This window comes from Heterodontus francisci, chromosome 14 (genome assembly GCF_036365525.1).
Source record: "Heterodontus francisci isolate sHetFra1 chromosome 14, sHetFra1.hap1, whole genome shotgun sequence".
Taxonomy (NCBI): Eukaryota; Metazoa; Chordata; class Chondrichthyes; order Heterodontiformes; family Heterodontidae; genus Heterodontus; species Heterodontus francisci.
The window spans coordinates 37621783-37639033 of record NC_090384.1 but is presented as its reverse complement, the minus strand read 5'-3'; the positions used below and the strand labels follow the sequence as shown (position 1 = coordinate 37639033).

General features: G+C 42.3%; 2 protein-coding genes across 4 annotated transcripts in view; one reads left to right on the top strand and one right to left on the bottom strand.

Moving 5' to 3' along the window:
• Positions 1 to 263: 263 nt before the first annotated feature.
• Positions 264 to 12095, bottom strand: mrpl21 (mitochondrial ribosomal protein L21). 2 transcript variants are annotated; one of them, XM_068046017.1, is made up of 7 exons: positions 11987 to 12095; positions 6375 to 6435; positions 4157 to 4239; positions 3319 to 3482; positions 3080 to 3132; positions 1191 to 1294; positions 264 to 598 (listed from the first exon to the last, which is right to left on the bottom strand). In XM_068046017.1, the coding sequence occupies exons 1-7, from the start codon at positions 12045 to 12047 to the stop codon at positions 534 to 536; spliced, it is 591 nt and encodes a 196-aa protein (XP_067902118.1). In that variant the 5' UTR covers positions 12048 to 12095; the 3' UTR covers positions 264 to 533. The 2 variants fall into 2 exon arrangements, with proteins under 2 accessions (XP_067902118.1, XP_067902119.1); XM_068046018.1 differs by lacking the exon at positions 6375 to 6435 and having other exon boundaries at positions 11987 to 12089.
• The window catches only part of ighmbp2 (immunoglobulin mu DNA binding protein 2), a 91671-nt gene continuing 86420 nt past the window's right edge, over positions 12001 to 17251 (top strand). The window contains exon 1 of one of the 2 annotated variants that reach the window (XM_068046011.1): positions 12001 to 12179. The gene's annotated coding sequence lies outside the window, so the exon portion shown is untranslated. Of the gene's footprint in view, positions 12180 to 12230; positions 12240 to 17251 lie in introns of those variants that run through there. The other variant, XM_068046013.1, reaches the window with a different exon arrangement.

The following is a 17251-nucleotide window of genomic DNA, read 5'->3' as shown; positions in this document are numbered from 1 at the left end:
CCCGCAAAGACCCGTGAACTCTAATGAAACAACCTCAATGCCCGTCTGCAAATCGTGATGGTATCAAGGTTTGCAGATCTATCAACAAGTGCATTACTTTATTCTTCAGCATTGTATTATTCACACAGGCCATTGGGCTTTTTGATTTTCTACCCCTTGCCTCCATCCCCATCCTTACCGCAGTGCTAAGGGTTGACAAGTGACACATTCCTCCCTCCATGATAGGTCAGCTCCCTAACAATATTTAAAAGGGACATCTCAAATTATTTTAAATAAAAAGATTTATTTTCACATGTTGTACATCCTTTTGACATTAGATTTAACTGTTCTAGAATACAATTCTTACATAAAGCCTTCAAAAGCACCAACAGTCAGCCATGGAAATAAACTCAAAATGTTAGACAACACATAATTGAGAGGCCAGAGGAATACCGTCCCTGTGCCTGAATCCCTGGGTTTACAGAATGATGTCCTTTCATTTAACCTCACGATTTGACCAAGACAACCTGGATGGTATGAGATTTTCTGCACTGTCAGGCCAGAGCTGGAGCAATCTCAATTGTGTTGATCCTCAGAACAGTCTGAGGTTGCACATTTACTGTAAAAGAAAAAAAAGCATGATGATTCCATTTAAATGAACCTGAAGATAGTGCTGGAAAACTTTTAAGGGATTAAAACAAAAGGAGCTAAAAATATTAAAAGCCTAACAAGGAATTAGGATAACTGTTAGGACCATGGACCAAAGAGAACATAAGAGGTAACAAGAAGAAAAGTGTTTCAAACAAGGGAATTCATGAGGAAAGAGAAATAGATTCAGTACAAAAGTAAATGGATGATCATAAACAAAGTGAGGGATTGCACATGAAGAAAAAAAATTTTAGGCAGTAAATAGAACACAAAATTGTAGAAAGGTTTATAAGAAGCACTTTTTAATCAATCATTATTGCTGCTTCAAAGTGCATGTATTCATATACACTGTCAAATACAACATGTGTCAGAAATATACTGAATAAAGGCCTATCTGTAGGCACCAGAGGGATTTTACACTCTTGCAGTAAAATTGAACTCTACACTGATTTTTGCAGAAGAAGTACTTCTAAGTACCTGAGATAAAACACTAATTTTAGTTACAATACATTAAAAGCAAATGGTTTGCTCACATTACTAAAGTGTTGTGGATCTTTACTTACTCCTTGTTCTACGGTAACGCTTTCTCTGTTTGAATCTGAAGTGTATTCTAGGCCAAGATTCTGTCTTCTCAATGATAGTTGCCTCCACTCGCACAAGGTCTCGTCTAAGAAAAACAACTAATATTTATAGAGCACCTTTAACATAGTAATATGTCCCCAAGATGCTTCACAAGAAGTGGAACAGATAGCAGATTTTGGGACTCACCATGATTCATGAAATCACAACATACTTTCTACTGTATTAATAAAAAGCACACTACCAAATGCATCTTCCCCTCCCCTCCCAGCATTCTGAAGGGATCATTCCCTCCGCGACACCTCTTCCACTCCTCCATTACCCCCAACACCTCATCCCTTTCCCACGGCAGCTTCCCGTGCAATCGCAGGAGGTGGAATACCTGCACTTTTACATCCCGTCTCCTCACTATCCAAGACCCCAAACTCTCCTTTCAGGAGAAGCAGCAATTTACTTGTACTTCTTTCAATTTAGTATACTGTATTTGCTGCTCACAATGTGGTCTCCTCTACACCGGGGAGACCAAACGCAGATTGGGTAATTGCTTTGCAAAACACCTCTGCTCAGTGCAAAAGCATGACCCTGAGTTTCCGGTTGCTTGTCATTTCAACACTCCAGTGAACATCAACGCAAACTCGAGGAACAGCATCTCATTTACCGATTAGGCACGCTACAGCCTGCTGGATTGAACATTGAATTCAATAATTTTGGAGCACGATGGCCCCCCCCCGTTTTATTTAGTTATTTTTTCTTTTTATTTTAGTTTGTTTCATCATTCATTTTTCTTACCATGTGCCTTTCCACTGTTTTTTCACGTTTATGCTTTGGGCCAGGGTTGTTCATTTTTCTGTCCATTAACACCCTCTCTGCACTAACACTTTGTCTTTCAACACACCATTAACATACCGTTTGCCTTTGCTCCATGACCTTCTGGTCAGTTATTCTCTGTGACCTTGTCCTATCAACACCTTTACTTTTGTTATCTCTTGCTCCACCCCTGCTTTATTTGCTTAAAACTTATTACATTTCTAACCTTTGCCAGTTCTGACGAAGGGTCACTGACCTGAAACATTAACTCTGCTTCTCTCTCCACAGATGCTGCCAGACCTGCTGAGTATTTCCAGCATTTCTTGTTTTTATATACTTTCTACTGTGATTACACCAAATTAATCTCTTAAAACGCACATGCATCTTTTCCAGAAGTCCTAAGCATTTTGAGCCAGAGAAAACTTTGCTCAATGTTTATAGATTTAACATAGGAAGAAACAATGCATGGAAAGTCTCCATCAGTCATACTCGATCCAAAGCCACTTTCAAGTTTGGTTAAAATCTAATACTGGTAAATGTTTAATAGGCATTGTCAATCGCTTATTATGGCCACAAATATATGTCCAATTCCAAAGCCTTGAGCTGAATGAAAATCCTGTGCTACTAAAGCAATGGTTAAATGCAAACTGTTGGCTCCTAGTGACTGATATTCTCTGGGTCCTCATTTGTAATGAAAGGAAATCACTTGTCAAAAAAAAATTTCCACTACAAAGTTAAGACAGCTGTAAATCATATGTCCCAAATAAGCCAACAAGCGGATCAGTTTGAGTAAACAGCTGCGGGCAAGTCTTTGACCTGTTCACCTACCCACAGAACAGTACTTGCCACTTGGAGAATGAGAGGAAAATAACTACAATGTGGAATAAAAATATATTTTTAAACAATTACTACATAAGTGAAATGGTCATAATCAAACTCATTTTATTATTTAGCTCTTTCTATAGTACAAAATTTATAGGTGCCTACTACATGGGTAAATAGTATAAATAAGACTAATTTTAGTGTACTAGTGACTCCTGTTAATTTTTAATAAGGTAAATCTTACCCAAGAAGTGGCCTCCCGATTAGTGTGAAGTCATCCCCACCGACTAACAGAACCTACAAAAAATACATGCACCATGTATTTTTTAAAAACATCATCTCAAGGACACTGTCAATAATGCATTTTTTCTTTACAAGCTGGTGATCTGATTAAGATCAAAGCTCCCCAATAAATGTGAAAATACTTTTTATCTGATTAGACGGACTATACACACTTTCATAAGGTCACACTCATTATCTTACCTTCTCTAACCTGATCCTGTCGCCACAGTCTGCTTCAATATGATTTTCTATCAGGATCAAGTCCTCATTGGTTACTTTCCATTGCCGACTAGCAAAGTGAACAACTGCAAACAGTCTGCCATACGCTCCCGTGGAGATGAGAGTCTGTACATCTTTTATAACTTCTGCAAAAAAAACAGTCAACTGACCAAACTAGCCTTTTGGCATCATAGATTGCAGACATGATTTTCAGAAATCTCCAACATCTATCAAACCGGCTCCATGATGGCTTAATGGTCAAAATCCAATGTTATTCTTTGTGATTCTTCAATAGGAATATCAAATTATATCCAAACGTTGCTTTAGCAGGGATTGATAATGAAATTATGCCTCAAGTGCTTAATGGGAATGTCTATCGGACAACAGGGTCATTTGAGACTCAGGGTGGTCATTCCTGCCCTTTTGCGAGGTGTCCCATGTCAGGGTTATGAGGCAAGGCCAACTGCAGAACCAGCGTATTTTCAGTGGTGATGGCGGAAGATCCTTTGGGAAGAGGACTTGTGCTTCTTCTAAAGAACACTTGAGGAAGGCAATGGGAAACCATCTCATGCACTTTTTCCCGAGTGATATTGCTCATTTCTCATGGAAGTTAAAAAAGAGAGGCTCTTACAAATAACAGGAGGAAAGTGCAGGATCATGAGGCGTGGAGAAATGAGCAGAGGAAGTGTCCTTGGACAGATCACCACTACTACTATCGGATTATACCACAGAAGTGCTTAATGGGGAGTGTCTATCAGATTATAAATTACTAGCAGATAATGCCTGAGCTTTAGCCAAAGTACAACATTTCAAATTTTACCTATGTGATGCTCTGCCTCTTCTGCAGGATTTGGCAATTTGACCTCAGGCCATGGCGGTTTTGACAATGATGTTACTGCTTTTCTGTTAGATTTAATTTAAAATGACATAATATTAAATTACCAGTAAAATTAGTCAACACATTTTTTATAAACAACAAATTTATGAAATCCAACTCATGTACTGAACTACTAGTGAAGTCTTTAAAAATGATTTTTCAGTTTATTAAGCCAAATGGCATTCAAAGCCATTCTTGATGAAGTACAAGCAGATCTTGTAATTAAAAAAATGACAGGCCTTATTTATGTAGTACAGTTCAGATGTCCAAAATCTGGCACCCTCAGGACCCAAGACTGTGCCAAATTCTGGATTTTTTTTCATTCTTTCATGGGATGTGGGCGTCACTGGCAATGCCAGCATTTCTTGCCTATTCCTAATTGCCCTTAAGAAGGTGATGGTGAGTTGCTTTCTTGAACCGCTGGAGTCCATCTGGTGCAGGTACACCTACAATGATGTTAAGGAGGGAGTTCCAGGACTTTCATCCAACAACAGTGAAGGAACACTGATATATTTCCAAGTCAGAATGGTGTGTGACTTGGAGGGGAACTTGCAAGTGGCGGTATTCCTGTGCGTCTGCTGTCCTTGTCCTTCTAGGTGGAAGAGGTCATGTGTTTGGAAGGTTCTGTCGAAGGAGGTGTGGGGAGTTGCTGCAGTGCATCTTGTAGGTGGTACACACTGCTGCCAGTGATGGAGGGAGTGAATGTTTAAGGAGAGGCATGGGTGCCGATCAAGCGGGCTGCTTTGTCCTGCATGATGTCGAGCTTCCTGAATGTTGGAGCCACACTCATCCAGGCAAGTGGAAAGTATTCCATCACAATCCTGACTTGTGCCTCGTAGATGGTGGACAAGCTTTGGGGAGTCAGGAGGGGGTGGGGGGTTACACGCCATGGACAATAAAATCTGTAGCCTATCCTAGGCCAAATTCAATGAATAAGAGATATTGTATATTAAATAAAGTTTGAAAAATAATGTATTGATGAATTAATTGATGCAAAAAAGTATCCTTGACGCAAGGAATTTAAATGTTTCCGAATTTTTATTCAGTAATTTAAACTGTCATAAAAAAACTCCATAGCTTGCTGCAACTGTATAGAAAAACACCATCTGTAGTACAGGAAAACTGAAGATGTCAGTAAAGGAGCATTCAAAATAAAAAGTGAAATGAATCCCAAACCACATTGGTGAAGCTGCAAAGCTTGAATGGTTTTCCCAGGCAGAGAATTGAGTGACAGCCATGATTTCTTGCCGTACTGGACATGGCAAGTAACTCCAGGAAATTTGCGCTCGCAGCTGATTTGACAGCGCGAGGAACTATGATAAATAGTGCTTTTGCTGGTTTTTGTGGAAGTCTTGAAGCGGCACAAAGGCCAGAGTAAATTACGGATTAGTGTGAAATTGGCGTAACTCAAGTCACATTTTCCTCAGACTATCGCACTGGAAAATGCTTTTCAATTTAAGATAACTTTGACAAAATTCCATTCTCTTTCTGAAGTTAGATCTAGGGCATCCAGAATCATGTCAATATTTGTAGTGGGACCTGCACAGAAAAGTTTGAAAACTGATTTAAATGCACAGGCGACCAGAGAGATTTGAACTGCCAATTACTCAGTACTCTCCACCAACTAGTAATAGCCATTGTGGGGAATAGGAATTTAATTTGAACAATGCGGCTACACTTTTTTTTGCAGTTTTGTACAGCTCAAACAGCTAATGGAACCACTGATGTTCAAGAGTTACATGATTTATCTAATTCCTTTGTTTAAAAACTTAAAAAATACTGAACATTAAATTAGCCCATCATACCTATTAAGATATCATAAGGCACAGGAGGTGGTCATTTGGACCATCATGCCTTAACTGGCTCTCTGAAAAAGCTAATCAATGAGTCCTACTCCCCTGTTCTTTCCACATAGCCCTGCAAATTTTTCCCCTTCAATTATTTATCCAATTCCCTTTTAAAAGTTACTATTGAATCTTCTTCTACCACCCTTTCAAGCACAACTTGCTGCATAAAATTTTTTTTCTTATCCCCTCTGCTTTTTTTGCCAACTATTTGATATCTCTGGCGTTTGATTACCAACTCACCCAGTAGTGGAAACAGTTTCACTTTCTGCTGGGTACTGCATGACTTATAAGTATCAACTAAAATGACCAATTACCTTGGCTGAAACACACTGCTCTGAGAACTCTGATACCTTGCTGCAAATGACAATGAAGACACTAGGAAAAGAGAATGTTATTTGTTACATACTGTATGCATATAACATTTATATATATATCCAAACAGGAAACCGCTTTTTGAATTTGTAGAAATTTAAGTCAAATACTTTTTTAAAAAATAAAACTTGTTCTGGTCTCATTGTTTTTCTGAACATTTATGCTGAATTTCTATTTTTATGTCTTTCTTTGTTGAAACCTGAGCACCTACTGTGCCTCTATCAGTCCAATTAAATATTCAAAGTCTTTTTTCCCAAAATAAAACTTACTTTATTCACTTCTCCCCCACAATCTGGGGCCAAATTCAAGATGAAGGACTGTTCACTATAGAGTGTAGAATATTTTCCTCTACACCCACTGATGTCAAACTTTCCTATGACATGCATAGTTAAATCTTGTACAATGTCTGTATAACACTGTCCATTCCACATTAATATCCTGCATTCTGTCTGTATAACACTGTACACAAAAGCATATGGGATCCTTCCCTTTATTAATAGAGGAATCAAGTTCAAAAACAAGGAAGCTATGCTAAATCTTTATAAAATACTGATTAGTTCTCAGCTGGAGTATTATGTTCAATTCTGGGCATCACACTTTAGGAAGGATGTCAAGGCCTTGGAAAAGGTGTAGGAGAGATTCACTAGAATGATATTAGGGATGAGGGACTTCAGTTATGTTGAATAGACTGGTGCAGTTGGGTTGTTCTCCTCAGAGCAGAGAAGGTTGAGAGGAGATTTGATAGAGGTGTTCAAAATCATAAATGGATCTGATAGAGTAAATAAGGAGTAACTGTTTCCAGTGGCAGAAAGGTCAGTAATTAGAGGACACAGATTTACAGTGAATGGCAAAAGAAACATTGGCGACAGGAAACTTTAGGTTTTTTTTAGTTTAGTTTAGAGATATAGCACTGAAACAGGCCCTTCGGCCCAGCGAGTCTGTGCCGACCATCAACCACCCATTTATACTATTCCTACACTAATTCCATATTCCTACCACATCCCCACCTGTCCCTATATTTCCCTACCACCTACCTATACTAGGGGCAATTGCTAATGGCCAATTTACCTATCAACCTGCAAGTCTTTGGCATGTGGGAGGAAACTCACACAGACACAGGGAGAACTTGCAAACTCCACACAGACAGTACCCAGAATTGAACCCGGGTCGCTGGAACTGTGAGGCTGCGGTGCTAACCACTGCGCCGTCCCATTGGTTATTACACAACCAGCTGGAATGCACCTGCCTGAAAGGACAGTAGAAGCAGTTTCAATAACACTGAAATCAGAATTGGACAAATATTCAAAGGGAAAAATTTACAGGACTTGGGGGGATAAAGCAGAGGAGTGGAATTAATTGGATAGCCCTATCAAAGTGCAGGCACAATGGGCTAAATCATTCTATGATTAATATACCTGTTATATTCATGAAAACCAGTTGAAAGAATAGAACTGGATCCAATCTTTACTCAGTCTAAAATGTATTTACAGTGAAACATTACACACATACACCTTCAAACTCAACCGTTTCAGTTAATGCCTCTTTATACCTGCTCATGTGAAATACCCAATTAATGCCCTTCACCTGCACATGGTTAAATACAATTAACAATCTACACTCTGTATAACTGTTTATTATGCTAAAGTGGAAGTACACAAGTCAAGTTGCACTAGATCACAAAGTGCACAATTACTATTAAATAGACATGTCATTATAATGAGAAAACTAGCCACATTATGTCTCAAATGAGATTGGTTTCCTCTCAGGCTGTGCCAGTGAAACACATCGTGTATGGGTGCTAATCTCCCACCAAAGTAGTCACAATCAGAACTTTACAGGGAAGTGCACAGAAATAAACAATATTATGTGATTATGATCCCACAAATAACAATTATATAGAACCAGTTTATAGCAGCTTCCTCTGATATAGGATTACCACCTTTTGTATTAATTGAAAATTAATTGAGTGTTTAATCATATTCAGGTGGTGGGCATTCACTGGGGACTCACTTGTGCTTCTATGTATAGCAGCAGACTGAAACTCTGGTTGTTGGGTTTGGAGGTACAGGTTTATAATGGGCATCTCTGTATATAAAAGCTTATAAAGTGTGTAAAGTTTAGACTACAGTTCTATTCTTCACCATCTAACTTTCTGGAATAGAACATTATGACACTCCACCATTACCATCAAGTCTGGGGGCCAAGCCTGATTCAAGGAAGAGTGCAGGAAGGTATGCCAGGAGCAGCACCAGCCATACGTAAAATGAGGTGTCCGCCTAGTGAAGCAACAACACAGGACTACTTGCATTCCAAACAGCGGAAGCAGCATGCGATAGACAGGACGAAGCAATCCCAGAACCAATGGATCAGACCTAAGCTCTGCAGTCCTGCCACATCCAGTTGTGAATGGTGGTGGACAATTAAATAACTGAAAGGAGGAGGAGGCGCCACAAACATCCCCATCCTTGACAACTGGGGTGCTCAGCACATCAGTGCAAAAGACAAGGCTGAAGCATTTGCATCCATCTTCTGCCTGAAGTGCCGAGTGGATGATCCATTTCAGCCTCCTCCTGAGGTCCCCAGCTTCACAGATGCCAGTCTTCAGCCAATCTGATTCACTCCACGTGATATCAAGAAACGGCTGCAGGCATTGGATACTGCAAGGGCTACGGGCCCTGACAACATTCCGGCAATGGTACTGAAGACCTGTGCTCCAGAACTAGCCATGCCCCTAGCCATGTTGTTCCAGTAAAGCTACAACATTGGCATCTATCCAGCAATGTGGAAAATTGCCCAGGTATGTCCTGTGCACAAAAAGCAGGACAAGTCCAACCCAGCCAATTACCGCCCTCTCAGTCTACTCCCGATCATCAGCAAAGTGATTGAAGGTGTCGTCGACAATACTATCAAGCGGCACTTGCTCAGCAATAACCTGCTCAGTGATGCTCAGTTTGTGTTTCACCAGGGCCACTCAGCTCCTGACCTCACTACAGCCTTTGTACAAACATGGACAAAAGAGCTGAACTCCAGACGTGAGGCGAGAGTGACTGCCCTTGACATCAAGGCAGCATTCGACCGAGTATGGCATCAAGGAGCCCTTGCGAAACTGGAGTCAATGGGAATCAGGGGGAAGCTCTCCACTGGTTGGAGTCATACCTAGCGCAAAGGAAGATGGTTGTGGTTGTTGGAGGTCAATCATCTGAGCTCCAGGGCATCACTGCAGGAGTTCCTCAGGATAGTTTCCTAGGCCCAACCATCTTCAGCTGCTTCATCAATGACCTTCCTTCAATCATAAGGTCAGAAGTGTGGATGTTCGCTGATGATTGCACAATGTTCAGCACCATTCGCTACTCCTCAGATACTGAAGCAGCCTGTGTCCATATGCAGCAAGACCTGGACAACATCCAGGCTTGGGCTGATAAGTGGCACATCCTGGGGTTACCATTGACCAGACACTGATCTGGACCAGCCCTATAAGTACTGTGGCTACAAGAGCAATCCTGAGGCTGGGAATTCTGCAGGGAGTAATTCACTCCCCAAAGCCTATCCACCAGGCATAGAAGGGGTAGTGGTAATGAGGTAGTCCTAACAGCACTGTGGGTGTACCTACCCCACATGGACTGCAGCGGTTCAAGAAAGCAGCTCACCACCACCTTCTCAAGGGCAATTAGGGATGGGCAATAAATGCTGGCCTGGCCAGCGATGTGCACATCCCATGAACGAATAAAGAAAAAAAAATGTCACTGGACTTGTAATCCAGGGACCCAGGCTAATACTCTGGGGACATAGGTTGAAATCCCACCACTGCAGCTGGTGTAATTTAAATTGGGGAGACGGTGGGGTAGTGGTCATGTCACTGGGCAAGTAATCTAGAGGCCCAGGCTAAATTTCTGGGATAAAAACAGGAAGTGCTGGAAATACTCAGCAGGTCAGGCAGCATCTGTGGAGAGAGAAGCAGAATTAACGTTTCAGGTTTATGACCTTTCATCAGAACTCAAACGTTAACTCTGTTTCTCTTTCCACAGATGCTGCCTGACCTGATGAATATTTCCAGCACTATCTGTTTTTATTTCAGAAATCGCAGCATCTGCAGTATTTTGCTTTTAATTTCCTGGGAATATGAGTTCAAATCCCACCATGGCAGCTGGGGGAATTTAAATGCAATTAATTAAAAAATCTGCAGTTGAAAGCTAGTCTCAGTTTCATGGCACCATTACTATCATTGATTGTCGTAAAAAACCCATCTGGTTCACTAATGTCCTTTAGGGAAGGAAATCTACTGTCCTTACCTGGTCTGGCCTACATATGACTCGAGACACACAGCAATGTCATTGACTCTTAACTGCCCTCTCAAGGCACAAGTCAGGAGTGTGATGGAATACTCTCCACTTGCCCAGATGAGTGCAGCTCCAACAACACGCAAGCAGCTTGACACCATCCAGGACAAAGCAGCCCCTTGACTGGCACTGCATCAATCACCGTTAGCATTCACCCCCTCCACCACTGACACACAGTGGCAGCAGTGCCATATACAAGATGCACTGCAGCAACTCACAAAGGTTCCTTAGACAGTACTTTCCAAACCACAACGTCTGCTACCTAGAAGGACAAGGACAGCAGATGCATGGGAACATCACCACCTCCAAGTTACACACGATCCTGACTTGGAACTATATCGCCATTCCCTCACTGTCGTTGGGTCAAAATCCTGGAACTCCCTTCCTAACAGCACTGTGGATGTACCTACCCCACATGGACTGCGGTGGTTCAAGGCAGCGGCTCACCACCACCTTCTCAAGGGCAATTAGGGATGAGCAATAAATGCTGGCCTAGCCAGCGACACCCACATCCCGTGAAAGAATAAAAACATTTTTCCATGCGGCTAATAGTGCCTGTAACTTTCCAACTGTACTTATCATACTCCGCACATTCAGATACCTGCACACTAAGCCTAACTTAGACCTCATTACATACCCTCTTACATTGAACCCACCTAATGCTTTACTATTTCCTGCTCTAGTGCTGTTTGTTTCTCCCAATTCTCTGTGCACCATGGTTTTCCTCTCTAAATGTACCTCTTGTTTTTGCTTTCGGATAGCAGCTGTTTATTATTCTGCCATTCACACCTCCTCTCACCCCATCTTTTGTTTCGTTACTTGTTCAGTTACCATTCCCTTTGGCCCTACACTACCAACTCTTGTCATTTTATCCTTCCAGTCTTCCAACCCATCACAGATCTTTTGTTCTTTATCCAAACCTCCCCCCTCACTTGTTTAAAACCTATTACATCTCTCACTTTTCCACGTTCTGATGAAGGTTTCTCTCTCTCCACAGATGCTGCCTGACCTGCTGAATATTTGTAGCATTTTCTGTTTTTATTTTATACTTTATGTAGGACCCATGCAGGATGTCCCGTCCCTCTACTGCCCATATACAATAACCTGCCCACACCCGCAGCCTGACACCGACACAGCCTCCCACACTCCCTCCATCAGAGGGCTCCAAGGCCCAGCTAGTCCAGGTCTTGACCAAGATCCCGGTTCGCTCCTCTTACCGGCGGCCCGAGCCCACGGACGGCTCCAGCTGCTGAGCAGCGACACACAACATGCCGCCATCTCCCCGGCGGAAACACGTCACCCGCCCGAGTGAACAAAGGAGCCGCGGCTCCGTTGTGGGGGAACAAAGAACGGACGGACCCGGAATCGTGAGGGGGAAGAGATAGAGGGTTGGACATAAACTGTTGCTGGGTAAGTGAGGCTTTTGGGGGGGGGGGCTTGGATTTTGGTCGGGCCCAGTACTGAGATTTAGTGCGTGGATTATGTGAATGTGTAATGGCTGCTGTTGTTCAGACAGAGTGCAGGATGTTATAAATCTCTGTTAATACCTCCATTATGTGACGACTTAGTAGTCATACAGTTATATAGTGATATGTGATTTTCTTGTGCACTGGAGCTGGCACAATTTTTGCCCATCCTTCAGGGGACGGTGCAGATATTGTAGTTAAGGAAGAGGGGTGTGAAGTATTGGATGTGGATAAACATAGGGAGAGGAGGTATTAATGGGATTAGCATCCTTGGAAGTTGATAAATCACTAGGGCTGGATGAAGTGTACCCCAGGGCTGTTCAATGAAGCAAGTGAGGAAATAGCAGAAGGTTTTGACCATCATTTTCCAATCCTGGATACAGGTGTGGTGGCAGAGGATTGGAGGACAGCTAATGTCGTACCTCTGGTTAAAAAGGGAGTGAGGGATAAGATCAAATAACTACAGGCTAGTCAGTCTAACCTCAGTAGTGGGCAAATCATTGAAATCTATTCTGAGAAACAGGATAAACTGTCACTTAGAAAAGCAAATGTTAATCAAAGATAGTCAGCATAGATTTGTGAAGGGAAGATCTTGTTTGACCAACTTGATCAAATTTTTTGAAGTAACAAAGAAGATAGATGAGGATAGTGCACTTGATGTGCAAACATACGAATTAGGAGCAGGAGTAGGCCCCTCGAACCTGCTCTTCCATTCAATATGTTCATGGCTGAACTGATTTCTCCACGTTACCACCTTCCCCCGATAACCTTTCACCCCTTGCTTATCAAGAATCTATCTACCTCTGCCTTAGACATATTCAAAGAATCTGTTTCCACTGCCTTTTGAGAAAGAGGTGAGAGTGACTGCCCTTGACATCAAGGCAGCATTTGACCGAGTATGGCATCAAGGAGCCCTAGCAAAACTGAGGTCAATGGCAATCAGGGGGAAAATCCTCCACTGGCTGGAGTCATACCTAGCACAAAGGAAGATGGTTGCGGTTGTTGGAGGTCAATCATCTGAGCTCCAGGGCATCACTGCAGGAGTTCCTCAGGGTAGTGTCCTAGGCCCAACCATCTTCAGCTGCTTCATCAATGACCTTCCTTCAATCATAAGGTCAGAAGTGGGGATGTTCGCTGATGATTGCACAATGTTCAGCACCATTCGTGACTCCTCAGATACTGAAGCAGTCCGTGTAGAAATGCAGCAAGACCTGGACAATATCCAGGCTTGGGCTAATAAGTGGTAAGTAACATTCGTGCCACACAAGTGCCAGGCAATGACCATCTCCAACAAGAGAGAATCTAACCATCTCCCCCTTGACATTCAACGGCGTTACCATCGCTGAATCCCCCACTATCAACATCCTAGGGGCTACCATTGACCAGAAACTGAACTGGAGTAGCCATATAAATACCATGACTACAAGAGCAGGTCAGAGGCTAGAAATCCTGAGGCGAGTAACTCACCTCCTGACTCCCCAAAGCCTGTCCACCATCTACAAGGCACAAGTCAGGAGTGTGATGGAATACTCTCCACTTGCCTGGATGGGTACAGCTCCAACAACACTCAAGAAGCTCGACACCATCCAGGACCAAGCAGCCTGCTTGATTGGTACCCCCATCTACAAACATTCACTCCCTCCACCAGCGACGCACAGTGGCAGCAGTGTGTACCATCTACAAGATGCACTGCAGCAATGCACCAAGGCTCCTTAGACAGCACCTTCCAAACCTGCGACCTCTACCAACTAGAAGGACAAGAGCAGCAAATACATGGGAACACCACCACCTGCAAGTTCCCCTCCAAGTCACACACCATCCTGACTTGGAACTGTATCGCCGTTCCTTCACCGTTGCTGGGTCAAAATCCTGGAACTCCCTTCCTAACAGCACTGTGAGTATACCTACCCCAAATGGACTGCAGCAGTTCAAGAAGGCAGCTCACCACCACCTTCTCAAGGGCAATTAGGGATGGGTAATAAATGCTGGCCTGGCCAGTGACGCCCACATCCCATGCATGAATTTAAAAAAAAGAGAGTTCCAAAGACTCGTGACCCTCTGAGAGAAAAAATTCTCCTCACCTCTGTCTTAAATAGACGACCCCTTATTTTTAAACTGTGACCCCTGGTTCTAGATTCTCCCACAAGAGGAGACATCCTTTCCGCTTCCACACTGTCAAGTCCCCTCAGGATGTTACATGTTTCAATCAAATCACCTCTTATTCTTCTAAATTCCAGTGGTACAAGCCTAGCCTGTCCAATATTTCCTCATAATATAGCCTGCCCATTCCAGCTATCCATCTTGTAAACCTTCTTTGAACTGTGTTTCCAAGGCGTTTACATCCTTAAATGAGGAGAGCAATACTGCTCACAGTACTCCAGATGTGGTCTCACCAATGCCCTGTATAGCTGAAACATAACTTCCCTACTTTTGTATTCAATTCCCCTCGTGATAAACGATAAAATTAACTTTCCTAATTACCTGCTGTACCTGCATATTAACCTTTTGCAATCCATCCACTAGGACACCCAGACCCCTCTGCATCACGGAGCTCTACAATCTCTCACCATTTAGATAATTTGCTTTTTTATTCTTCCTGCCAAAGTGGACAACTTCGCATTTTCCCACATTATATTCCATCTGCCAGATCTTTTGCCCACTCACTTAACCTATCTATATCCCTTTGTAGCCTCCTGATGTCCTCTTCACATCTTACTTTCCTACCTATCTTTGTATCATCAGCAAATTTAGCAACCATACTTTCAGTCTCCTCTTCCAAGTCATTTATATAAATTGTAAAAAATTGAGGCCCAGCACTGATCCCTGTGGCACACGACTCATTGCATCTTGCCGACCAGAAAATGACCCATTTATGCCTACTCTCTGTTTCCTGTTAGCGAGCTAATCTTCTATCCATGCCAATATATTACCCCCTACACCATGAGCTTTTATTTTCCTCAATTATCTTTGATGTGGCACCTTATCAAATGCCTTCTGGAAATCTAAGTACAATACATCTGCTGGTTCCTCTTCATCCACAGCACATGTAACTCCCTCAATGGATTCCAATAAATTGGTTAAACATGATTTCCCTTCAATAAAACCATGTTGACTCTGCCTGATTACCTTCAATTTTTCTAAGTGTCCAGTTATAACGTCTTTAATAATGGAACCATAGAAAAAATAGAAGCAGGAGTAAGCTATTCGGCTCTTCGAGCCTGCTCCGCCATTCAATACGATAGTGGCTCTATCATCCAAACTCAGTAACCTGTTTCCGCATTTTCCATGTATCCCTTGATCCCATCAGCCCTCAGAACTATAACTCTTTTTTTGAATATGTTTAATGATTTGGCCTCAACTGCTTTCCTTGGTAGAGAATTCCACAGGTTCACCACTTTGATTGAAGAAATCTCTCCTCATCTCAGTCCTAAATAGCTTACCCTTTATCCTTAGACTGTGACCTCTGGTCCTGGACTCCCCCGCCATTGGGAACATCCTTTCTGCATCTAGTCTGTCCAGTCCTGTTAGAATTTTGTAGGTTTCTATGAGATCCCCTCTCATTCTTCTAAACGCTAGCCAAAACAAGCCTAATCGACCCAATCTATCTCCATACGTCAGTCCTGTCATCCCAGGAATCAGTTTGGTGAACCTTCGCTGCACTCCCTCCATAGCAAGAACATCCTTCCTCAGATAAGGAGACCAAAACTGCACACAATACTCCAGATGTGGTCTCAACAAGGCCTTGTATAATTGCAGCAAGACATCCTTGCTCCTGTTCTCTAATCCTCTCGCTATGAAGACCAACATACCATTTGCCTTCTTAACTGCCTGCTGCACCTGCATGCTTACTTTCAGCGACTGGTGCACAAGGACACCCAGGTCTCGCTGCACCTCCCCCTTTCCCAATCTATCGCCATTCAGGTAATCTGCCTTTCTGTTTTTGCCACCTAAGTGGATAACCTCACATTTATCCACATTATACTGTATCTGCCATTTATTTGCCCACTTACTCAACCTGTCCAAATCATACTGGAGTTTCTCTGCATCCTCCTCACAGCTCACACCCAGCTTTATGTCATCTGCAAACTTGGATATATTACATTTAATTCCCTCATCTATATCATTAATATATATTGTGAATAACTTTTAACATTTTCCCTAAGACAGATGTTAAGCTTACTGGCCTGTAGTTTCCTTCTTTCTGTCTCTCTCCCTTTTTGGATAAAGGAGTTACATTGGCTACTTTCCAGTCCAGCGGAACCTTCCCTGAATCTAGGGAATTTTGGAAAATTAAAACTAATGCATCAGCTATCTCACTAGCCACTTCTTTTAAGACCCTAGGATGAAGTCCATCAGGACCTGGGGACTTGTCAGATGGCAGCTCCAACAATTTATTCAGTACCACTTCCCTGGTGATTGTTATTTTCTTGAGTTCTTCACTCCCTTCCATTTCCTGACTTACAGCTAATTCTGGTATGTTACTTGTATCCTCTATAGTGAAGACTGATGCAAAATACCTGTTCAATTCATCTGCCATCTCCTTATTATCCATTATTAATTCCCCAGACACATTTTCTATAGGACCAACGTTCACTTGATTAACTCTTTTTTTTTTTTTCTTTTTTAAATATCTATACTAACTCTTGCTATCTGTCTTTATATTTCAAGCTAGCTTTCTCTCATACTCTAATTTCCCCTTCCTAATCAGTCTTTTAGTCAATCTTTGCAGTTTATGTTCTGTCCAATCTTCTGACCTGCCTCCCATCTTTGCGCAATTATAGGCTTTTTCTTTAAGTTTGATACTATCTTTGACTGTTTTAGTTAACCAGGGATGGCGGTCCCCACCCCACCCCCCCACCACCACCGCCTTGGAATTTTTCTTTCTCATTGGAATGTATCTATTCTGAAATGTCTTCTCTTAAATGTCTGCCACTGCATCTCTATTGACCTATCCTTTAACCTAATTTAGTTTTAGTTTTAGAGATACAGCACTAAAACAGGCCCTTCGGCCCACCG